The 25,772-nt window shown below is 39.0% G+C and overlaps 1 protein-coding gene and 1 non-coding gene across 2 annotated transcripts in view; both read right to left on the bottom strand.

Moving 5' to 3' along the window:
- The window catches only part of POLR3B (RNA polymerase III subunit B), a 117,975-nt gene that overhangs the window by 34,739 nt on the left and 57,464 nt on the right, over nucleotides 1–25,772 (bottom strand). Inside the window, exons 15-22 of the mRNA XM_007165735.3 lie at nucleotides 23,912–24,074; nucleotides 22,483–22,636; nucleotides 19,491–19,565; nucleotides 18,802–18,900; nucleotides 13,872–13,999; nucleotides 5,226–5,435; nucleotides 2,691–2,849; nucleotides 711–828 (exon numbers count right to left, since the gene is read on the bottom strand). Of these exons, the coding sequence (XP_007165797.2) occupies nucleotides 711–828; nucleotides 2,691–2,849; nucleotides 5,226–5,435; nucleotides 13,872–13,999; nucleotides 18,802–18,900; nucleotides 19,491–19,565; nucleotides 22,483–22,636; nucleotides 23,912–24,074 (1,106 nt within the window). The remainder of the gene's footprint in view (nucleotides 1–710; nucleotides 829–2,690; nucleotides 2,850–5,225; nucleotides 5,436–13,871; nucleotides 14,000–18,801; nucleotides 18,901–19,490; nucleotides 19,566–22,482; nucleotides 22,637–23,911; nucleotides 24,075–25,772) is intronic.
- LOC114238378 (U6 spliceosomal RNA) lies at nucleotides 15,966–16,072 on the bottom strand. The gene has a single exon (XR_003623769.1). It is a non-coding gene; the product is annotated as a U6 spliceosomal RNA (small nuclear RNA).

Here is a 25,772-nt window from a genome sequence, read left to right on the forward strand (position 1 = left end):
CAGAGGGAGCAGCATGAGTAAATGCACTGAAGTCAGATAGAACATTTGGAGAATAAGAGACAATTTACTAGAAATATGGGGGCCAATGTGCAAAAGGGTAAGGCTAGAGACATATGCCAAGCGTCATGGACAGTCATGTATGTATTACTATTTCATTTGGCCTTTATCCTACAGGCAACACTGTCACTGAGAGTTTTACTCAATCTACTCAAGTTTTATTCTAGTTACTCAATAGAGTTAACATGAACAGATGAGTAATTTAGGGGAAAAAATTACTCTGGCAGTAACAGAGAGAGCCTGAGAGATGTGGGGAGGTACAAGACTAGAGGCGGATAAGTGGTCACCAATAACGAGTCTAGCAGGAGAGGAGGGCCAAACTCAGACAGCTACAGCTATCATTGGTGGATAAGAGAACTGCTAAGAAGACAGAACTTACAGGATTTACCGAATTAAGGTTTGTAATAGAAAGGAGTCAGGATGGCGGTGCCACTCACCAAGAGAGGGACCCAGAAGGAGCATGCCTGAGGCTGGGGTAGGCGAGGGGAGAAAGATGGTTTGGATCTGGGTTTGGGGACCCTGCTGTCCAGGTGCTGGTATGGAGCTGAAACTGGGCAGATGTCTATCTGGGAGTCAGCAGCCAAAAGGAGCTAACTTCCAATTTCCCCTATTCCTTCTTTTTAAAAACCTTTCAGTGTATTTCCAATACATACGTGATGGGCACATCTTTGTACTGCGGCTGCTGGGGCACATTACTTCCTTCCAAGGGAATCTGAGTCACTGTGGGCATGGACTTATTGACAAGCACTTGCTTGTTTTCTACTTTCTCACCTAAGAGAGAGAGAAGGGTGTTAGACAAATCACTATCATCTGTGTGGAACGCAAAGATAATTGGTGCATAAAACCATGTGATTAGACTTGGTGCATGAAATCCAGGAATGGAAGAAAACAAAGTCCACACAGTGGGAACTAGAGCTCAACAGGGCTTGTCTGTAACTTTGCAAGCCCATTTGAAAAACCCATAGATTAAGATCACACTGTGTATAAAATTAAGAAACTCATTTAGGGGACCATATTAATGTGAGAAAATTCATGTCAGTAGGTAGCAATTTAAAATATCTCCTTGAGTGTTAGAACAGGTTTGGGCCACTTACTAGTTATTTCAACCAGTAATAAGTCACCACCAACCTAACCTGGACAATGAGAAAATACAAATATTTCTTTGATTTTCCTGCTGTTCTCACCTTTGCTTGGTACCTGTTCATGGTAAGCTCAAAGACCAACTACTACACTACTGTCACTGCGCTTGTTTTCCCTGCCACAGCACCCAGGTTTAAGAGTGAGAGAAATTCTCCAAGAAACAAAGGCAGCGAGAGGGAGGGGAAGCCATGTACCACGTGACTCGGGGCACCACAGCGGATGCAGCATTACTGCCGGGCACTCACCCCCTGGGCAGCATCCGTGGGCAGGGCCGTGTGGACTTCCTCTCCCACCCACCTTTCCAACCCAGCCCCCCTTCTCGCCACCTCCCCGTGGCTCCTGTCGCCTGGTGGCCTCAAGAGCTCTCATTTGGCCCCTCTATCTTGGCTCCCTTCTACTTTCTTCTCCACACTGCGCCCTGCCTCTCCCCCTGCCCCTCCCCCCCATCCCCATAGGCACACTGGCCTTCCTCAGGGTCCTTTAGTGAGTGAGCTGCAGGACACCTGCACAAGCCCTTCCCCCGCCCAGACACCCCCCCCCCCTTCCGCTTCACTGGTTAACTCCAGTCATCCTGCAGCTGTCGGTCACCTCCCCAGGGAAGGCTACCTCGATCTTCCTGACTAGGTCAAATACTCTTGCCACAAAATGGCCTCATAGCTCCTTATATGATTCCTTAACCTGGTTGTAATTTGACCTATGTTTGTGTGTGATCCTTTGATCAATGTTAGTCTCCCACGCTAGCCTACAAGACTCATCGGGGCAGGGGCTGTGGGTTGTATCAACAAAATTCATCACAGGTTTATAAGTACAACAGAGTCACAATTTTTAGTGCAAGAGGATTCTGAAGTCAGTCTGTAAGCTAAATGCACAAATGATGAAATACTGGTGTAGATGCAGGGACACGACCTTATTCTAAATATTTCCTTAAAGTGGGTTTATTCAAAATAATAAGTAGAAAAGTATAACTAGAATAGATTGCTGTTATGTAAAAACGTATGCACAGAAAAACAGACTGGAAGGAAATTCATCAAAAGTCACCACACTGGTTGAGTTAGGATAGGGTTTTACAGGTTGCTACTTTTTTCTGTCCTGTATACCAAACATTTAGAAATACTGTTGAATAACTTTTATTTATTTATTTATTTATTTATTTATTTATTTATTTATCTATGGCTGTGTTGGGCCCTCGTTTCTTTGCGAGGGCCTTCTCTCTAGTTGTGGCAAGTGGGGGCCACTCCCCATCGCGGTGCGCGGACCTCTCACCATCACGGCCTCCCTTGTTGCGGAGCACAGGCTCCAGACGCGCAGGCTCAGTAACTGTGGCCCACGGGCCCAGCTGCTCCGCGGCACGCGGGATCCTCCCCGACCAGGGCTCGAACCCGTGTCCCCCACATTGGCAGGCAGATTCTCAACCACTGCGCCACCAGGGAAGCCCTGAATAACTTTTATAATTTAAAAATGTATACATTAAAAAAAATTTTAAAGGCTTTTACCTGGAGAACAAATACCATCTGCATCTAAAATTTCATGTCGCCAGATGGGTTTCCTTGTAGCAGCATCCAACATCGGCCCCATCACTTTATCAAAAGTCTGATTGGTATATCGTTTCAAAGTACATTTAGCATTTTTATATACAAGGCAACGCCCAAAGCCTAAAATGAAACCAAAATGGGTTCAGAACCACAAGTAATATGAAACTATGAGAAGTCAAGATTTGTGTTATTCAATAACCCACTACACTCTACCTCCCTTCCCCGCCAAAAAAACACCCCAAAACTGCTCTACATTTAGATAATCTGAGACTGGCCAAACCATATAACAATCTGATAACTTGAAGAACTGGCTCAGGATCTCTACGTACTAACCATATAAACACTAGAATCTCTACAACCATTTTCCAGCATGGAATATACCTCGTCAGGTTGGAGGAAAGTGACAGAGACCTAAGAATGTCACTGGGATTCTTTGAGAGCACAGAGCCATAGCACATGAAAACTGGAAAGGGCCTTAGAGATCACCTGGTTTAACCCCTCTATCCTACAGGTGTTACGAGTGAGGAGCAGAGAAATTAAGTGGCCAAGGTCACCCAGCAGGGTGGTGGCTGAGTTGAGACAGACCGAGTTCACTGATCAGCCAGCACTCTTCTCATACATCATTTTGGTGCATAACTTCTGCTAACCTTCTCTGGAAGGTTTTCCTTTTGCTGATTTTGGCAATTAGAGGAAGTCCCAAACAAGCAAACAAAAACATTAATTTTTCTCCAGAGAGGAGAGAGAATAAAAAGGAGCAATCAAATAATTTTAATGGGAGAGACAGTTCACCACTGCCCTGAAGATTAGAGTTTACTCTGATTACATTTTTAGACCACATTTATCTAGTGGATGAGGGAAAAGTGCTAGGACCAATTAACAATCTAAACATTAAGAAAAGTAAGCAAAATGAACAGAAGAAAACCTTTAGATGGAGCAAAAAACTCAACCACTGAATCCCACAAAAAGATTCGTCAGTTGTTCAAAAGAGCTGCCAATCCTGCACTAAATAACATTTCCTAACATGCTATGGCTGTATTTCTTTTTTCCCCTTTGGTCAAGCAGTTATTTTAAACTGGATTCTCCCTCTAGTCTCCTGAGTATATACTGAGCCATGTCAGAGTTCACTTAAACAGGAAAAAGTCTCCAGATTAAATGCCAGCTATTACTGAAGAAGTAAATGCATAGCTGTAAAATCCTTTGCTTATGATTCTCCACCAAAAGCAGAACTCTTTCAAGAAATCTAAGAATGTGAGTCAGAAAATCAATCAGGGAAGAGTGGATTTCTAAATAAAATCTCAGTGCTCTAATGTAATTTTTTAAATATGAAGGTGACCATGCGATGAAACAACACATTTCTACAACTGGATAGTAGATGAAGATATTTGTGTGTCTTCGAGAAAGGTCTTTGTCATTATGGCTCCTGGTAAATTGTGTATGGCCATAATAAACTCGGCTCAGAGAGCCAGCTGCTTTGGAAACATTACATGATCTTGAAATTTCGTACAATGGCCATTAAGTGCAACGTGCTGGAGTGCTGTGTGAATCTGAACGGCATGAAATCAGAAGCGTTTTCTTCTAAGTGTAAATGGACATTTTATTTACAGGTGGGAGCTTAAAAGCAAGGACAGTAAACTCAGATCATTAAATTGTGTTGTGGGGTTTCTGACAGATATCACAAAGTCTTCAGATTTCCACATAAATGTAACCAGTTAATCAGAAAGGAAAACACCTAGTTTTAAAGCATGGCTGTTGTCATTTGGAGGAAAAAAAGAGGCATAAATTAAGTGCAGCCAACATTAATGCCAAAGACACATGTCTAGGAGTACTATTATGGCTGCCTAGCAACTAGGAAGAGTGAAGGGGACGGCACAGTGGGTACGTAGGGAGGAAGGAGAGAAACAGATGATGAAGACAGAAGTCAGACCGCAGATCAGGTGATGGCTAACAAACCACCAAGTGGGGACCTGCAAAAGTAAACAGTCAAAACTGGGGAAGAAAAATGTAAAAACAATGAGCCAGGGTTTCTGTATGTGTACTTTTATCATTTTGCTAACAAAAAGGTACAGCATTATAGGGTTGAGATATACAATTAAAAAAATAGCCTCTTACATACAAATATTGCTACTGTCCTCTCAAACAGGTTTGTTGTTGAATATATAACTATTTTCAAAAAACATATTTCACTTACTGTAATTCCTGCTGGGAAATAAACAAGTTCTTACACATTTTCTGTTAAATTGTCTCAAGTCAGCAATAACTTAAAATAAAGGAAAAAAAAAGATTCCTTATTAATATTTAACTAATTACCTCCATATAATATTCATTTAAAAAATGTTAACACCAAAACATAACCACCTCCTGTTTGTATATTATAAAATTCAAATCACTTGAAACTGACATTACCATTTTGACATCAAGTGACTTTCATATTGATCATGCCTGTATCTAAATCTGCACAAAGCACCTTTGGTGTTAGAGCTTTGAAAATTCACTTACCTCTGTCCAAGGAAGCCTTGTTTAAAACAAGAGCATCTTCTATATCATAGCCACTATAACTCATCACAGCAACTGTCGCATTCTGTCCAGCTGGCAGTTTCTCAAATTCTATCAACTCAATAGTCTTTGTTTTAACCATGGGTTTTTGTGGATATGCCAGGAGATACATGAGAGTATCAATTCTGTTCCGCTGGTTGTATCCAATGGTACCTTCATTGATATTGGAGAAAATGAGATGCAACTTTCTATTATATCAAATAATTAGGTACCAATGAATACAGAGATAAACACATTAATTTTACTAATTAAAATGAAGAAAATCTTCAGGTCAAATATTTAAAGAGCAATACGCTCATAGTGATTAACAACTTTTAAAAACAATTTTTCTCAGTTATGTTAAAAATCCTACAAAGAAGAAAAATCACATTCAAGGTACACTAATCTAAATAATTTCAACTTTTTGGATTTATAAAATTGATCCCATTTGAAGAGTTTTAGTCTCCACTGGTTAATTTCACATGTAAGTCAACAATTCTGTATTTGGTTCTACTATGTTCCAGGCACATTTCCAGTTGCAATTGGAGAACACCCCCCAGTGCTGAGAGGCAAAAAGCTTATACAGTAGGACAAACAGATACATTTCGTCAAAAGAAATCAACAGGGGCTTTACTGGTGGCGCAGTAGTTAAGAATCCGCCTGCCAATGCAGGGGACACGGGTTCGAGCCCTGGTCTGGGAAGACCCCACGTGCCACGGAGCAACTAAGCCCGTGTGCCACCACTACCAAGCCTGCGCTCTAGAGCCTGTGAGCCACAACTACTGAAGCCCGCGCGCCTAGAGCCCGTGCTCCGCAACAAGAGAAGCCACTGCACTGAGAAGCCCGGTCGCCGCAACTAGAGAAAGTCCGCTCTCAGCAATGAAGACCCAACACGGCCAAAAATAAGTAAATTAAAAAAAAAAAAAAAAAAAGAAAGAAATCAACAATTACAAATGTTCTAAACGAAAAGAAAGCAGGAAAAAAGGGAGGGAACAGGATGAAGAGGAGAGTGAAAGCAGAGAAGAGCAGACTTATCCATTTGCTTAACTATTCACTTATGAAGCAGTTAATAAACACCTACTCTGTGCCCAGCATTGGAGATAAAATGGGGAAAGGCAGGGTCCCTTCCCCTAGGGAATCCAGGGCCCTGTCCAATCAGGGATAGGCTTTTCTCTCCTTAGCAATCAGCCTTTCCACCTGATTGGACCTTGGAGGGGTATCACTGTCATCTGAAAGTGAAACCAGAATGTTACCTACCCTTCTTCTTTTTCCCCATTGGGGTGCATTAGGGTTCAAAGACCTGCCTGAAAAAAGGCTTTCAGTCTCCCGGGCTTGTGAACACACAATCACTCCTACTCAGAGACCTTAAAAACCAGGAAACTCATGTTTGTCCTACCGTTGAGCTTGAGTGTGGGCCTCTCCCAGGTGTCTCTCCTTTCCTGCCCTGAGTGGCGCATCTACAACCCTCACCCACCCCAAGACGCTAACGCGCCATTTAACGGAGCTAAGCTTTGATGTGAGCAGATACCAAAACTCAGTATTTATTTTCTTTACCTTTTTCTCTTATGTCATTAAATCAATGGTGATTTCAATTCAGGGATGCAAATAACCTATTCAGGCAGCAAAAATGATATGGTACAATACTCCTTGACGATTACTATTGAAAGAAATAATGAAATCTGTGGGGCTCTAAAGAAACGAGCGCCTGGTCCAGTGCGGGGCTCACCACCGATGCCCAATAAATGTCAAGTAAACGAAATTATGAGAATACATATTTGTGCTTAAGTCTCTAGAAAAGTTATCAAGCGTCAGCTGAAAAACAATAGCTAAACGGAACCTCATCAAATTTTTGTCGAGTTTACACTATAAATTGCCAATTAATGTCATTTTAGTGCCAACTAATAAACTGGGCAGGATACCTGGTAATAGATCACTTCCTGTTTTAGAAAGAAAATTGTTGCTGCTTGGATTGTTCACTGACAATAAGTTGGTTCTTTTACATGAAATCATTTCAAATTTATGTTGAGATTTCAGCTCCAATGAGACAAGGATTCAGGCAATGTCCCACTAGGCTGCCAAACATGTCCTCTGAAACCTGAGACGAGCATTATTATGCAGCAGGGAAGCATAGCCGGTTGCACCTCTAAACAATGGTGAAAGAGACGGGATCCTGCTATAAATCGTGCTACCAGGCCCAGAACTTAATTCTTGGGTACCGCAACTGACCATCGAATAGATGAACAGCAAAATGGTTTAGCAAAAGTTTGGTGCTTATGATCTCATCAGAAATTTTTCTTTAAAGACTTTTTAAAGAAGTTGTAGGTGTATACATATATACACATCTTTAGCGGCACTGACAATGGGTGTGTAGGTTAAAACATGATTTATAAACTATGACTTCTAAATTATAAAACTTCCAAATGCCACCACACACCATAATTTTATAAAAATTATGAATGACTGGTTATTTTTACCAATAAGCAAGCTTTTTTAAGAAAATGTCATGTAGAAATTACATTATAACACCAGTCTGCGGTGAAGCACATGCTCAAACTGGGATGCCTCTATTAGTATTTTCAGCTTCCTTAAGGGCACTTCATATATATAATAACGCATACAACAAGAATATCTATAAGCTGAATTCTCCTTCTACTGTCCCATTTTGCTATAACTATAATCTCCAATGATTTCATTTTCTTACTACCCAGGACATAATCTTTCCTATAAAGTCTTATTTTCTTGATCAAAACTTTCTTAAGGAGTCACAGGTTGGCATAACAAGGTATGTAAATGTACGTTAAAACAGTGAAGAAGTTTATTATTTTAAGGTGAGATGAAAAAATGTAAGGATACACATAGTTTAGAAAATGTATACTGACAAACATAAAATGAAGTTTTATACATTTATCTATTTTTTCCCATCCTCCTTTGCCCAATTTCTTTTTATTTAATCAATATTATTGAATTACAATAAACTTCACCCATTTAAAGTGTACAAGTTGATGAGCTCTGACAGATATATGCATCTGTGAAACCACCACCAGAGTCAAGATCCAGAACATTTCCAATACTCCCAAAAGGTCCCTCCCTCTGTCCCTGGCCCCAGGCAACCAAGGATCTGTTTATCAGTATAGATCAGTTTGCATGTTCTAGAATTTTATATAAATGGAATCATACAGTATGTACACTCTTGTGCTGCTTCTTTCATGTAGCGTGATTCTGGGATGCATCCACATGGCTGTGTGTAACAGAGTTCATTCCTTTTTATTGCTGAGTAGTATTCCATCATATGAATATACATTTTGTTTATCCATTCAACTGTTGATGGATATTTGGGATGTTTCCCATTCGGGGCTACTGTGAATAAAGTTGCTATGAACATTCAAGCACAAGTCTTTGTATATTCATTTCTCTTGAATAAATACATAGGAGTGGAGCTTCTGCGTTGTTTGCTGAGGGTATGGTTAACTTTCAGAAACAACTTAAGAATTTTCCAAAGTGACTTTACTGTTTTACATTTTCATCAGTGTGTGAGCATTCTGGCTGCTCCACATCCTCACAAACACTTAGAATGTCAGTCTTTTTCAACTGAGTCGTTCTAATGAGTGTGCAGTCGTATCTCACAGAAATTTACATTTACCTGATGACTAATCACGTTGAACATATTTTCATAAGCTTATTGGTTATTCCTTTGTGAGGTGTCTGAGTTTTTTTTTTCCCTTTTACTTGGGTTGTCTTATTATCGAAGAGTTCTTTGTACATATACTGGATACAAATCCTCTATCAGATATACGTATTGCAAATACCTTCTCCCATTCTGTGGCTTAATGGTGTCTTTCATATTCTGAACAGTATCTTTCAAAGAGAAAAGGTTTAATTTTGAGAAAGTCCAATTTATTAATTTTTTCCTTTTTTATACTTTGTGCTTTTGGTGTTCTATCTAAGAAATCTTATGTGATTTGAGTTCACAAGGATTTTTGCTTAAGTTTCCTTCTATAAGTTTTACAGTTTTAGCTCTTAACATTTAGGGCTGTGATTCATTCTGTATTAACTTTTTGTGTGGTATGAGGTAGAAGCTGATGTTCCTTTTTTTCTATATAGATACTGAGACATTTTATTTTGTTGAAAAGATTTTCCTTTCCTCTAAATTGCCCTGATATGCTCATCAAAAATCAATTGCCCATAAATGTGTGGGTCTACTTCTGGATTCTGTTCCATTGAACTATATGTCTACCCTTATGTCAATATCATTACTGTGGTTTTAGGGTAAGTCTAAACACCAGGTTGTATGTCTTCCAACTTAGTTCTTCATTTCAAAGATTGTTTTCAAAAATCTGCATCTGATTTCTTAACAATTTTAATGTGCTCAGAGATTTATTCGTTGTTGAAACATTTATTAAGTACCTACTAAACTGGCACTAGGTTAGGCCCAAGGGATATAGTAATAAATAACAGACATAGTTCCTGTCCTCAAGGAACTTATAATCTATGGTGTAGCAGGGAAGGTACCTTCATCATGATCCACAGTGAGTTGGAAAAAGTGAGGAAAGAAGTTAGTTTCAGTGGAGAAAAATTTTAGTAAGTTTTACAAATGTCATGGTGTAAAAGATATAATGTAACTTCTTATAAGTTTCTCAACCAAACTGGAATTCAGTTTCCTTGTCAGAAACAAAAAAGGTATGTATTATAGTTGACAGGATTATTAAGATGATTTAAAAGAAATGTACGTAAATCAGTTGGGTATTCACTAAGTGGCAGCATTCATTATGACTAATATTAACAATATTAGTAAAGAAAATATACACCCATCACCCTGCAATACCACCCATTCTACCTCCAACTCTAACCCGACATACTGAACTTTAATTTTACCTCCGTAAGTGCTCATTATTAACATTCTAGTCTCAGGAACTGTCACATAAGCTTACATCTAAAATAGCTACAACGATCTTTTTTTTTTTTTTTAACCAACAGAATTCTAAAAAAGAATTGCCAGGGATAATTTGGTCAAGACATCTTTTCATTTTGTATCCCCAAATGGATAAAAAAATAAATAGTCTAAAAAAAAAAAATTCAAACAGAAAGTGGGAGAAGAGGAGATGTAGACTGAAACAACATTTTATGAGGATCTTTGTATATTATGTGTTTTTAATACTTTAAAATTCTCCAGCCTATTTCTAGTACATCCCATCCTGCTGTAAAGTGGGGGATACGAGAGAAGGAACTACCCACTTAGGAAGAGACTCTATTGAAAACAAAAACCAAAACAGAAGTTGCATTAGCTCCTGACTTTAAAAAAACAAAAGACAAAACGGTCCCAGCAATGTGGAGTTGAAGGAGGAAGGGGTGGTGAGAAGGAGCGGGGGCTGGAGGAGGTATGTGATGCATATTCATTAACCGAGCTGATAGTGACTAAAAGATCCTTTTAAAGAGGAGAAAGTGTTCCACTAGAGGATTGCCAACTAATAAAACGGGCAGGATATGAAAGTGTGACTCATGCGAACTCGGTGTCTGGTGCCAGGGAGAGGGCATACAGTGCAGCCCCATCACACAGCCTTCACTCGTAGCACTGAGTGACCTGGAGACCCTTCCATTTCCACACACGTCTACCTGACTTCTTGCTCTGAACCATGTCACAACAAACAGAGCCATATCCATGGAAGGGAGGTGTTTCTCAGTAGCACAGTAAGACGCTGTGTGGAAACTTGAACTTTATGAATAATTTAAAGAGCCTTAGATTTAAGAAACACCCTCTGCTGGTGTTTCATGTTGGAATCAAGTCAGCCCTCTCTTATGTACAAGGTAAGGCTCTCAGTCTCTGTGGTTTGTGCTGTCTTGGTCTCCTTCGTAGTGACAGAAAATGACTTTCTCTTATTTTTTCACTCTGTTGAATGGGAGGGATTGGCAGTAAAAGGTATATAGTAAACTTCCAGGTTGGTTAGAGTATTTAGCAAATTAATTCTGGGATCCTGTCTTTCACTTTCCACATGGACTAACAGATGAACAGCAACTAAAATATTATGTTAGAAAATCCACACAGAATCTCTGAGATGTATATAGTCTTCAGCATGGCTAATATTTAAAATGGGATAGTGTGACTTTCAGTTATCAGCTGTCAAGACAGCAGGGAATTAAAATAACTCCGAGAAGTCCAACTCAAAGAGCCAGGTCTCTGTTCTGGATCTCTGTTCTTCAGACCCAGGTCTCTGTTCTGGGTCTCTCCCTCTGCCGGCCTCTTTCCTTTTGCGAGTTTTCCTATAGCCCTCGCTCAATACTTCTGCAGCTACTACAGCGTCCAAAGAGCAAGGTGGCCTTCTCATGTGCAAACTTTAAATATACTTTAATCTCATGGCTTTTCTTTCCAGTCAGGTGTTTTATAATAACAAACAGTAACAAAGGCTTTTTTTTATTACTTAAGATATTCAGTGGCTTTTGTCTTCCTAGCGTCAGCAGTCACGTCAGAGGATTGTATCCAAGGAGCTAAATGTGCAGGACCCAGGGTCAGAGCAGCTGAATACACCAACCTCAGAAAACACAGACAATGAATTGCAAATGACACTCAAAACAAAACGAGAAAAAAAACCTTCACACAGAAAACTACAAAAGAACTCTACAGACACTGAATTGGCTTTCTGTACACACTGATCCTGCTTAACTGTGTGTGGTAACTAGCCGAACGTTTCAGATACTCATGGCTACAAAATAAAAGGCTTTTTTTTTTTGGTAGGAAGAGGAGTTACAAAAATAAAAATATTATTTCTTTCATTCAATCACTTCTTTATTTAAAAAAAAAAAAGATTTGCCAAGTGGAGATAGATGCAGCTCTTTCTGTTTCAATCTTCAAACACACTAAAGAGTGGCATTAGCGATGAAGTGATTAGTCTTCCGTTAATTCTGCTGAAAGTTCTACACAAAAGGTGTATTGTTTCAGCTGGGATTCACATCATGAAACAAAATGGTTTGGTAAACCCAATAGAAGTGATAGCCCTTTCATGACACACAGGATTCAGTACTGTATATTTCAACTTGTTAGCAAGTCAGAAGCACAAGCGGGAAATCAGCCTACACTGCTGCTGAGTATGAATGGGAAAGGCTAAATTGATGAGCCGCTGTTTAGATTTTCCCACTGGGAATTATTCTGAACTGTCCAGGCATTACATCATTCAGGTAAATGGTAGCAGGACAACATGCTTCTTATGTCTTTGTTGCCAACCAAAGGGCAATATAAAAACTCGAAAGGAAATACATACTCTTTATCTATAGGAGAAACAGAATTCCTTAATTGTCAAGCTATGGTCAACTGCAGCTAATTGTAAGTAACTGAGCAGCTAACTGCATTCTGGTTGTTACCCAAATGCAATGCAGAGACCTTTTACAGTTTCTTTATGAACCTCCTTGTAACATACTTTAAATCAGAGATGACAAGTCATATTGACGTCATAGACATACATGAAAATAAAACCTATTAAACTTATTAGGATTTAAATGAGTTTTAAAAACATTTCAAAAAAAAGCTTATAAGCAAAACTTTTTTTGCTAGTATCCTCTCTGTATCCTCTTCAAGACAAAACTCAAACTCCCCAACATATGGCATCTCTCCACCATGCTTCTATGTCCATACTACAGCGTATACTATACAAAACGGCCATACCAAAGTACCAAGACTTCCCCCACACACTGCTCGCTTACGTTTCCATACCTGTGAGAAATACTCAGTATCTTTCAAGGCTCAGTTCAGTTCTGGTCTTCAGAAACAACCCACTCTCTAACCTTAGGTGTTCTTTCTGCTTAGTCCCTTAGATTCTGGCTATCGTCTACTATGGCATTTATCAGACTATATTGAATTACTGTTGTATTTGTTGGTCTCTCCTGCTAGACTGTGAACTCACTGAGGGCAGGGCTCTGTGTTTTCACGATATTTTCAGGTTCCAGCCTCAATGACTGGTTTATTATTGATGCTCAATAAATGCTATGGATGATAAATAAATTAATAGATAAATGAATGAAAGGGAAGAAAAATAGAAAGAAGAAAGGAAAATGAACTCAGAAAATGGTGTGACACATACTGAGTGTTTCAGGAGCTATAGGAGCAATTGCGTGGATATAATGGGTTCAATGACTGTCACCCAGACAATTACTAAGTACATTCTAATACACACTGTGCAACTTTATCTCTATTGCCTTTTGCTCTCCTCCCTTAACCTCGAGTTTTCCTGCTCTTTCTTCCATCTCTCCTGCTTAACAATTTACATTTATATAGGGTTTTTCTCTTTATATTTACCCCCTTGTAATTCTGGGATAGTTATTATATATCCTTTTGTTTGGTCAAGAGGACAAGTTCAGAGAGGTTTTCTCCATTTTTGTTTAAGCTTTAGACATGACAGGGGCACCTACAAGCACTGCAGAATTCCACAGACAACCTCCTGAGTTTGGTAACACTCAGGTGTTAGCAACGCCTGACCTGGCCCAACATGCAACACTAGTGAAGTAAGAATAACACAGTATTGTGAAGCAATTATACTCCAATAAAGAGCTGTTAAAAAAAAAAAAGAATAAAGACGTAAGTATTTATCCAAGTATTTAGAAGCAAGTTCAAGGAGGAACTCTTACCCATGGCTTGTTTCCCCATGGCACACTGATATGTGTTTCTTGGGGACTGGTTGTGATGAGGGTATGGGATCAGGCCAGCACAAACGCCAAGAAGAGTGAAGGGTTCAATCTCCAAGTGGGTGGTATCCCTATCAAGTTAATTAAGAATCAGACATCTTAGGCACCAAGTATTAAATTAAATATCTCTTAAAGGGTATAAAAAAATATTACTATCTAGGTCCCTGAGGACTAAACTTAAAATTTAAGTTTACATAAATACATACAAAAATGTATATATAAAACACATACATTTATATCAATAATAAAACCTCATACCAATAAAATTTGATGCTAGTAAAACTGATAGAAGGAAAACACAGTTAAATATAACAAAGCAAATTATTTTTTTCAGTGAAACTAAAGAGTGAAACTTTCATTATTTGTAGAAATATAAGAGATAGGAGACAATATGGAATGCCTATATAAAAAATAAAACATCATTACATACTAATAATAACTCATTTAAAGAAATTACTATATTAAGCACATAGAAATACAGTATCAAAAATACCTACATAGCACAACATTGTAAATCAACTGTACTTCAATAAAATGTCTTAAAAAATTTTTTTTAATATATCTATATGGATGAGTGGCCTGCTTTTCCCCACTTTTCCAACGTATATCAATGAGAAAGCTGTATTACCATTTTAGAGAGAGGAATATATCCCCTTTAATAGTTACTATAGACCAATACTGTAACCACTAGCTAAATGTGGTTATTGAGCACTTGAAAAGTTAGACTAGAATGGCTGAGAAACTGAATTTTTAATTTTACTTAATTTTAATTATCTTATATTTTAAAGCTCAAATTTAAATTGAAATAGCTCAGTTCAGTTACTTAAAACCTTTTAGTTATGTTTGTAACCACTTACATGTATTACTCTACTTTTTCAATTGTAAATGTTATGAAATCAGATCAAGTATTTCCAATGAGGCCCTTCCCTGGTGGCGCAGTGGTTAAGAATCCGCCGGCCAATGCAGGGGACACGGGTTCGAGCCCTGGTCCGGGAAGATCCCACATGCCGCGGAGCAGCTAAGCCCACGTGCCACAACTACTGAGCCTGTGCTCTGGAGCCTGTGAGCCACAACTACTGAAGCCCACGCACCGCAACGAAGAGTAGTCCCCACTCACTGCAACTAGAGAAAGCCCGCGCGCAGCAATGAAGACCCAACGCAGCCAAAAATAAATAATAAATAAAATAAATACATTTAAAAAAAAAAAGAAGTAGTTCCAATGAAAATTTAGCATCCAAATTGAGATGTGGTGTAAGTGCACACCAGATTTTGAAGACTTAGTAGGAAAAAAAGGTAAAATATCTCAATGTTTTTATATTGGCTACATGTTGATACGATAATCTTTCAAATATATTGGGTTAAATAAAATTATTAAAATTAATTTCATCTGTTTCTTTTTACTTCTTTAATGTGGCTACTAGAAAACTTAAAGTTATATGGTGACTTGCATTATATTTTTATAGATATGGGGCACAAAGTAAGACTTGACCTAGTAAATGTTAGAATCTTGGTTACTTTCATAATACGTTTTTGCAGAAAACTCAGTTTTGGCTAAATGATAAAGCAACTCAGCTATCTGAATGGGAAAGGGCAGCCAGACTGTTTTTTTTAAGTCTTGCTGAAAGTAACAGATCTCACATCCAGGATCTGTGGTCTCCAATGACCTTCTGTCCCTTCCTCAAGTGTTTCTGAAGCATAACTTTAATCATAATTTCAACAGTCTACAGTACTTTTTTTTTTCCTGAGCCAAATGACATAACTTTTTTTATTCTTGATAGTCAAATTGAAATACAAAATAATTGTACCAAATTCCACTGAAATCAACTAATTGAGAGGATCTGATTTACCATAACATCTCTTACATTTGTATTACAATTTAAATATACATTATATATCAACATAATACTTCATAGGTATATAATGAGATGTTCTTATTTACTATTTCATAATTTTCCAAAGAAGATGTTTCTTCTTTTTTATGTGACTGGTGAAATTGAAATATATTAATAATTATCTGTCTTATGTTCATCTTCTCTTAAAAATATGGAATGCTTCACGAATTTGCATGTCATCCTTGCACAGGGGCCATGCTAATCTTCTCTGAATCGTTCCAATTTTAGTATATGTGCTGCTGAAGCAAGCACTACAGTACTTCTGAAGAGAAGTGATTTCCAAGATAACCCAACACATCATGGAAAATTAGTTGCAATGTACATGGCAAAAGATCTCCCACTTATCCATCTATTTGCTTTTCATTATACATGTATTGAATTGTGTCCCTTGTTTGGTTAGAGAGGATGCTTTCCGTGTAGTTCTTGGTTTGAAGAATATAATTCTGACCTTATGACCTCACAGAACCTCAATCCTCTCCATCACTTTAGGCCTTTGTCAGCAGAGAGGGAAGGGGCTCTAGGTTTTGTTTTCTTTGTTTCTGTTTTTTACAGAGAAACAGCTTATAGTGACATTTTATAGCCTAGAATAAAACAGTTTGTTTAAAATGTACTGTTCTGTTTATATATTGCCAATTTGACCAATGCAAATTAAAACTACTTGTTCCGATGTAAAGATTGGGGTAAGCTGAAAATGAAGAAGGTAAAGATCTAAGTTTTTTCTTTTTTCATGACAACAACATACATAAGATCATATACTATCTTACTATCTAATAATTATTGAAAGTCCAAACTTTGTAAGAGTCTGGATTCGAATTTTACAAAACAGAAAGGAATATTATTATTCAAAATTATAACCACCCTAAGTTTCTATCCTGAACAGGAAATAGGAGACTTCCTGTTCACTATGCATAAGGGCCTTAAATTTAGCTCAAATTAAGACTAAGTGACCTGTTGCTTGCAACAGTGAAAAAACTGGAAACAGCCTAAATAGTCATCAATAGGGGAACAATTAAATAAGTTATCTATATGTAGTCAGACAATGTAATAAAAAGCAAATAAAATTATATATATATATAAAAAATATATATACATACATTAATGTGGAAAAATATCCAGGATGATAATGTTAATTACATTAAGTTAAAAAATCAAGACACTGAAAAATAATTGCAAAAGGTATGTATGTTTGCCTTCACTTAGAAAAAAATCTAGAAGAGTACATATTAAACCATTTGCACTGGTTACTTCTGGAGGGTGGAGTTTGGCGGGATGGGGAATTACTTTATGCATTTCTACATTTTAACAAATGTCATAAGTATGAATTAATACCAATATTTTCTTATTTTTAAAATAAATTAATTTGATGTATGGGATAGCTTGGTGATTGGGTGATACTGATAGTTATATTCCTTTATGGCAGTGAACAAAACAGAGAAAAATCCCTGCCTTCATGAAGCTTCTAGTGGCGGGAGACAGACAATACACAGATGTATCAATAAAATACATGTTTTACAGATTTTAATATTTAAGCACTAGAAAAATAAAGCAGCGAAGAGGGGTGGTCAGAGGAGGGATTTCTACTTTAAATAGGGTGGTCAGGACAACTCGCTGAGAAGGTGGTACCTGAGTGAAGACCTGGAGGATGTGAAGGAGTGAGCCATGCAGGTAGGTGACAGCGTTCCAGGTGGAGGGGACAGCCAGGGCAGAGGCGCTGGGGCAGGAGCATGAAGAAGAGGCCAGTGTGGTTAAAACAGAGGGAGGGGGGAGAGGGAGGAGATGACGCTGCAGCCATAGCTTCCTTGTAGGAACATGAAGGCCTCTGTAAGGACTTCAGAGGGAGATGGAAAGCCACTGGGTGGGGTGGGGCTGGGGGGGTGGTTTGAGAAGAGAAGTGACGAGACCATTCTGATCTATGAAGAACAGACTATATGGGAACAAGTGCAAACCTAGTCAGGAGTCTTTTGCAAGGCTCCAGACAAGCAATGGCAGTGGCCTGCAGTAGGGCGGTAGGTGGAGGTGGTGAAAAGAGCTCAGATTCCGGGTATACTTTGAAAGTCCACATGGTATGTTAAGCGATTAGATGTGGGTGTAGAGGGGAAGAGGAGTCAAGGCTGAAACTGAGGTTTTTGGCTTGAGGAACCAGGATGGAATCGTTATTTGTGGGGTTACTATATAATTCTCCAGTCAATCTTTAAACGAGGGGTATAAAAATACTACTTTGAGAGATTCATACCTTTAAGGAATAAAAATTCTGCTGAAAAGCATTATTTGTTAAATTACAGTAAGACAAAAATAAAGTGGTATATCGCATCTGGTAGTGGAAAACAGAAAACTACTTTCCTGACTGAAGACATAAATAGTTATCAGGTGGCAGTATTAAACTCCCTAACCATTTAATAGCATAATTGCAAAAATTCTAATTTCAGGTAAGTGGTACCTCAGCCACATGCATCAGACACTAAGTTATATAAATGTCCTATAATGTATTCCAAATGGAGCAAAGATGTTTCTAAAAATATCACTGTTCTAGAAGAAACACTGTGAACATATTACCATTTCATGTCTATACTGCACATAAGTTTAGAGATATCTTTACAACATACAAGGTAGGGAATTCCTGCATTGACAACAGGAATTCAGACATCCACTGACAAAATCAACCCTGGAACAGATAAATACACCATTATGTAGCCTGATTCATTAGTTTAATTTTGGCAGTAATCGAATATTAAAGTCAGAGAAGCAATTCATTTTAAGAAATGTACAGTGAGTGTAAAATGAAAAGGAAGGATAATTAAATCTAAAGATTATTTGTTAGCAGTTTTGTGATACTCCTGGGATAAACTATGGGTTATGCTTCCTTATAAAACAGTATACTTCTAACAGTTCCTACTAAGAATACACAAAAGAATTGAAGATGAAATGAAAAAAGAAGGTAGTGTCTATCATCAGAACAGGTTTTAATTATGGTTGTTACTTACTTATTAATTGTATGTTCATAGAGTGCAATGTTACAGTCATTTTCTTCATTCACATCTAAATATTCAACCAGACTCTCATGCAAGAAATCTTCAAAATTCCTGGGAAAATATTGGTGAAATGGACATTGTTAAAAAGCATTTTACTGCAGTATTTTATATGCAACAGTGGAAGATACATGCTTTCACTTAGGCCCAAAGCATCTTTCTCTCCCAAAAAGTATCAATACATTGGGATGTTTGAAACACATTATTCTCAGATCATAGAGTTATCACAAGTCACCGAAATAAAAAGAGCAAAACATCTGTGACTCTTGTCAATCTCGTCCCACTTCTAAAAATACCTTCTATGACTTTAAAAACCCCATATGATGAGAGACCCATAGTACGTCAGATGTCTACATCAACACATCCTTCCCGTCCTAGAAACACTGAAGAGTGTGCTAATTTACACCAAGACTCTGTAATCCTCACGATCTAAATTGATAAATATTTTACAATGTCCAAGCAAGTTCACATAGAAAAGAACAGGTTTTTAACAGGTTGATATATCTGGTAGAGAGGAATTAAGAGACTAAAAATGAAAATATGTAATACTTTTCTTAAAAGCTCAGATCAAATAACATTACTTCTGTTTAGATCACATAAATGAGTATTAAGGAGACTGAGGAGTTTTGCTTTTGGCTATTTACCTGTACCCCTGAGCCAGCTCTTCCATATGCTTATTTGTGACTGCAGGCTTCTGTTTCTTAACAATTATATAGGGTCTGGAATAGAAAAACAGAAAAAAAACCAAAAAACAAAACAGATTTACAGTAGTTCAACAAAAGAATTAAATCAGTAAGTTTACTATAGTGAAATGAGGGAAGCTGTAGATATGATCAAACTTATTTCTGGAGTGCTTGAGGACACCAGGTATTTTTTACAAGTGTGAGTGCACAGGGGCCTATTTTCTCTTTCTCACATACACACACACACACACGCACACACGCACACACCAGCTCATGTGTGCGCATATACATGTATACACACACAGTCCTTTCTCCAAGTATCTTAGGAAATATTTGGTTCTGAATGAGAAAGCAGCATGAAATGATACTCAATAAAGTCTAGAAAAAAAACCCAAAACCTTTAATATCATATTTTTAAAAAAAACTGTGTAAATGCATCCATCATACCAAAAGCATCTCCTGATTTCATACTGGGAATATGGAGAGGTCAGCAGGCAGAGAACCATCACCAAGGAAAACAATGGCATTTTGTAGTGAAGGTCTGATGACTATCAGCTGTCTAGAGTGGTTTGCTTTAGGATAAACATCCCTGGGCTACGCGCGAGCAGGGTACTTAAAGCTACACACAACCAAAGAGTGGGTATGAGTTTGCAGGGAATATAGCTTTTTCACTTTGGGATTTTTAGTGATGTAATGGGCCTAAGGTAGAGAGCTTTGGTCCACACGTTCTGGTAGATTAACCTGTAACTGTCAGTGGTGATTTGCCTCTGAGGGCTTCGCCACCACGAAGAAACACCCGACACAAAGGACGGCACGCGGCACGAAACGTCAAGGGCTGTTGCTATTTGGACAAGCGGCTCTTACAGAGAGGAGCAAGTAACCAGCAGACACTCGTGCGCTCCACCCTCAAGTCCAAATAACTATTTGAGGACTAATGAGCACTTTTAAACAGTTAAGAAGAGGAGCTGCACAATTACAAAAGGGGGTACAAGCTGCTGGAAAGTGAACAGGGTGAACTCTTCATGGGACTCAACACCGCCTCAAAATCCTGGCTGCCCCTTGGCAGGGAAGCAGAGACCCTGATGCCTCCCTCATTTGGGGCTGCAGTTTAGCTCAGCTTAAGAGACTGAGAAGTGATGACAGAGCAGGGGTAGGAGAGGTAGGGGACCACACTTAGCCACCTCAGTTACCTTTCACTTTACTCAATGAATTCTACTAATTCTTCCTGCCAGATCTATGTTGTGTCGTTACACAATCACTTCTAAAAAAAAAAGAACTAGTTTTCTTTTAGGCTATGCCATATTATATGGGATGTAATGAAAGAGAAAAATTCTAAAAAAGAGTAAGCTAGAAAATGTCAGTGTTTTTCCCACCCTTAATTGGACCATGTTAATAGCTATAAATAAGCATCCAGTGTTTGCCTGACACCCTACAAGGCACTTACCAGACCTTATATCAATCCTAGGGAGGCATTGTTATTTACATATTTACAGCTGAGGAAATCAAGGCCCAGAGACTTAAGTAATAAACTCAGAGTCACACAAGTCAGTAAGTGGGACATTAGGATTCAAACACAGGTATAGCATCAGTTAGGTCTCTTTGGTTGCAAAGAATAGGAACCAACTCTGGCAGATTTAAGCAAAGATGGAATTTACTAAAAAATAAGAAGAAAATTTTAAGGAATTTACCAAAAGGCTAAGAATTTACTAGGAGGATAAGAATCAAAGAAAAAGGTGCAATGCTCAGGCTCAGAAAGGAAAGGAGCTAGAACAGTCCCAAGGATCCAGAAAGGCAGGGGTAATGAGCAGTCTCCTGTATGCATCGCTGCCAGGATGCATCTGTTCCGACCACTTCTATCCTCTTTGGGATTCAAACTCTCTGAAGAGACAGTCTGACTGGCCTGGCTTGGGTCATCCACCTGACCTTTGGCTGAGCAGGAGAGAGCACCTGACTGACCGTCCCAAGAAGACTGCCAGTGGGGAAGGGCAATCCTCAAAGGAGAATGACGAGGTAACTGGAAGGAAACAAGGATGCCAGACAGACACAGACACTGGCAGTCCACTCTCCCCGCTGGGCAGACTTCCAAGCTCTTGCCACCACTCTAGCCACTGCCAGCTCACTGACTTGTGCCCTCACACTACCTGAGGTCCACAAAGAAAGACGTTGGTGAATCAAGTGAAGGCCTATGAAACAAGGTGACATCCTCAGCTGAAGTCCCTGCCTGACCCCAAAGGACCAGATACCATGTCATGTTCATCTGCGTACCACCACCTCCGACACAGCACCTGTACAAAATAGGCCCTAAATACGTGTGGAATGAATATAAGGCACCTACTTTTCTACCGGATCTAATGTTATGGGATCTCTTCATGCTTCTATGTTTCCTATTCTTGCCATTCCTTAGCCTTTCTCCTTTCCTCCTTTATCCTTTAAAGCAATCCTACTTTAAAGGTCAGTTTATAGCAACAGAATATAGTGGGTAAAATCTGGACTGCTGGAGTCAAATGAATTCTAAGGATTTCCGAGTGAAAAACAGACTCCACCACTATCTGGCTTTGGCTAATTTACTTAGTCTTACTAAACCCCAGTACCTCATTTGTTAAATGAAAATAATAATCCAACCTTACAGGGTTGAATGTAGTTAAAGCCTTACACATAATACATCTATTAAGATAATAAATAATGGCTAGCACTTATTACTCGCAGAGTTGGTTGTTATTACTAATCATTTCTGCCTTTCCCAGCGGACTGAGTTCTCTGAGGGCAGAGACTGACTCCCATTAATCTTTGAATCCCCAGTAGCCAGTATGCATATTCATGAGGTGCTTGCTAAGTGAATTAAATTTATCTTAACAATGAAAGAGGTTAAAGCAGCTTCAAAAATAAAAACAAGTCCATTTCTTTCAAAAGCAAACATAAAGAGATCTTAACAACTCTTTCTAGCCACATCTACCTGCACAGCCTTCCTCCATCAGAGGAAATATAGACACACCGATCTGTCAGATTCGTTGAGATGGAAACAAATTCATTGATATATCCTGCTCTTCGCATCAGTCGAAATGTATTCACCAGCTTCTTGTGGTCTCGAATGACACCTAGGATGTTACCTAAGCAGAAAGAAGTAAGAATATTCAAGACCGAAATAAAAAATAAATCTAATGGGATTTAAAATATTTACTCAATAAAAACAATAAGCAGCACTGAGCAGTCATTTGGAAGTACTGTTATTAAGCCTGCAGCCAGCCCACAAGGCTGGAGGGAGCCCCAGAGTGGAGTGGTCAAGGGCGGCCCGGGGTGGGGACCGGAGTCCAGGGCCAGGCCTCCCACACCCTGGCTGCATAACACTGGTGAAGTCAGCCTCAGTCTCCTCGTCTGTCAGCACCGTGCAGGCACATGAACTCGGGGTCCAGACCCCTGGGTCTGAACACTGGCTCTACCACTTCTACAGGGTCGATGCGAGGATTAAATGAGCTGATCTCATGGAAAGCACTTAGAACTGGACACAGCACCTTGTAACTGCTATTTTTAAACCGGTTTTGTTGTCATCATCTGAGAAATGAGGAAAATGGCCTTTGGCTCCCAGGGTTAGTGTGAGGATTCAGAGAGGTACTGGGTGAGTACCCAGAGTAAGGACTCACTCAGCGTTAGCTGCCAGAATTCACTGAGCGAGGCAGGCAGCGAACAGCCCTGTTTGCCTTCTCACCAGCCCACACGGGAAATGGTGAAGGCCCCCCAGAGCAGGAAGAAGGGGGAGAAGAGCATGGGGGCTGAGGCCAGGATGAGTGCATGCAGCACACCTGTGAGGGGACAGGCGCCCAGGCCACCAAGCCACAGCTGCTGCAGCATCTCTGGAGGACTCCGAAGTGGGTGGGAAGGGGTACGAGAGAAGCAACTGGAGCAGGAGCTGAAGGAAAGAGACCCTCTCGCCAGAGGCTGCTGACACTCACTCACTCAGTGGCTGAATACAAGTCATCTCACTGTAAGGGCTGATCTGATTATTTTTGCAGAACGTCTCACATATTTAACTTGAACTTAAAGATACCGTATTGAGCCTCATTCCACTGTGGATACGCTGCCAGCTGTCAAAGGGTAGAAAGCAAATGGTCTCTGCACCATTACCCTTTAGCTCTGATAGCTGTATTGTCTCAGAACCTGGATCACTCAGCCAATGGAATAACTGTTTCTGTTACCATTTTTTCTACCTTTCAATTAAAGTCAACCTGGGTCCAGAATTAAAGTATACTCAGGGGGTACAGCTCAGTGGCAGAGAATTTGACTGCAGAATTAAAGTATATTTGTGCTCTATATACATGGATAGTAGTCGATTCCCTCCCCCTCCCCACAGACTGTTTAGGATCAACATGTCTCCATAATATACTCACCATTAAGAAAGACAAGAAATACATTTGGGTAAGACAGCTCTTCCCCACATAATAAATTCACATCTTCTACTCCCAGGTTACTGGCTAATTTAACAATGGGTCCATCTTCCATGTCAGTTGTGATGTGTGTCATAAGGGCCAAGTTTTTAACCAAACCACATGCCTAAAAAACAAAAGATAGTCATTTCTAAGAATGAACATGAGTAACACAAAGTACAGTTTGTCTGAAAATAGCTCACCACCCCACTGGTGACAAGGCAAAGCAGTACAGCCTCGTAGGGAACACTTTGGAGATGCATACAAAGCCTTAAGGATATACCTACCCCTTATCCCAGAGGAATTTATCCTGAACTAGAAAGCAAGGATATAAACGTAGATTTAGCCACAGACATGCTCAGCACAGTACTATTTGAACTGGAAATAATGATGGCATTATAAATGTCCCCTCCCCAAAGAAACCAATTACCTAAATTGTTATTCCCTGACAACAGAACATCACAGTCATTAAGATGACACTGAATAAAAACGGTAAAGGAAAACATTGATAATTGTGAATACATAAAAATAGAAAACTGATGGCCTGAAATGAGAAAGAGTCTGGAAAATAACTGGCCGGTACTCTCCAAGCTTCTTGGTCATAAAAGACAAAGACTGAAGAACTGCTCCAGATTAAGAGGCTAAGGAGACCCAACAACTGAGAGCAATCCTGGATCAAAAAAGACAGCAGGGCAACTGGCAAAATCTGAATCAGGTCTACAGATTACAATGCTGTTATCAGTGTTAATTTCATAACTGGGGTTATGAAAGTTGCTAACTGGGGTTATGAGGTTGAAAACTGGGCTACAGTTACACAAGATGTCACATTTGGGGAATCTACGTGAAGGATCATGGAAATTCTTTGCACTATTTTTGCAACTATTTTTGTATGTCTGAAATTATTTCAAAGTAAAAAGGAAATGAAAAAAATATTTTTAAACTTCTATACAACCAGAGGAAAAAAATCTAAAGCAAACATATAAACAAGGACGTAATACAGCAAATTAAGAAAACAAAACAAAAACAAAAACACTTGAGACACATGTGACATGTAAAGATTACATCTTCAATCTTAGAAACCATCTGCTGTAGTGATGCACAAAACAGGTACTTTATCGAGATTAGTTGAAGCAATCTCTGGGAAATGTAGCGTTCCAAAACTCAAGATGTATAAGTTATGCAAATTTGACAAGCTGCACAATTTTAATGTGAATTTCCATATGGTTTAAGATAAATCAGGAGAAGAATGATAATTTCTAAAAATTATAACCCTGTATGGACTTGTACTTTTCACCTCTCCCAAGTCATAACTAATTCCTACACTTTGGAACGTATATCTTTTACCTGTCATATTTAACTTACTTATTCACTCAGCATATATTTATGGGGCCTTTAGTCTGAATGAGGCTCTGGGCTAGGAGCCTGGGATACAATGGTGAACCTAACATGGTTCATTCCTCCAGAATTTTACAATTTGGAAGGCATAAAATCAAGTGAAACCAACAGTGGTTAACATGAAGGAGAAAGGGCCACGACACAGGAAGTAGTGGGTGCTATGGATGTAAACCAATTTAAACTCTTTGGTTTAGTGTTCAGGTAACTGCTTATGTTTCCTATATAAGTGAGTTGGAATCCAACTTAGGTCTTGGACTGTGTGCTCCTAGTTGGTTGCAGCTGTGACTCTGATGTCCTCTAAGTACAGCCACAGAAAATAAGGAGTTGCTTAAAAAGAGCTCCTTGTGAGCAAAGGTGATGGGTCTCTTAATTTTCCTTCATATTCTTATCCCCTCTTCATTGCCTGGTTTGACTCTTGGGATAAACTAAA

The sequence above is a fragment of the Balaenoptera acutorostrata genome, chromosome 11 (genome assembly GCF_949987535.1).
Source record: "Balaenoptera acutorostrata chromosome 11, mBalAcu1.1, whole genome shotgun sequence".
Taxonomy (NCBI): domain Eukaryota; kingdom Metazoa; phylum Chordata; class Mammalia; order Artiodactyla; family Balaenopteridae; genus Balaenoptera; species Balaenoptera acutorostrata.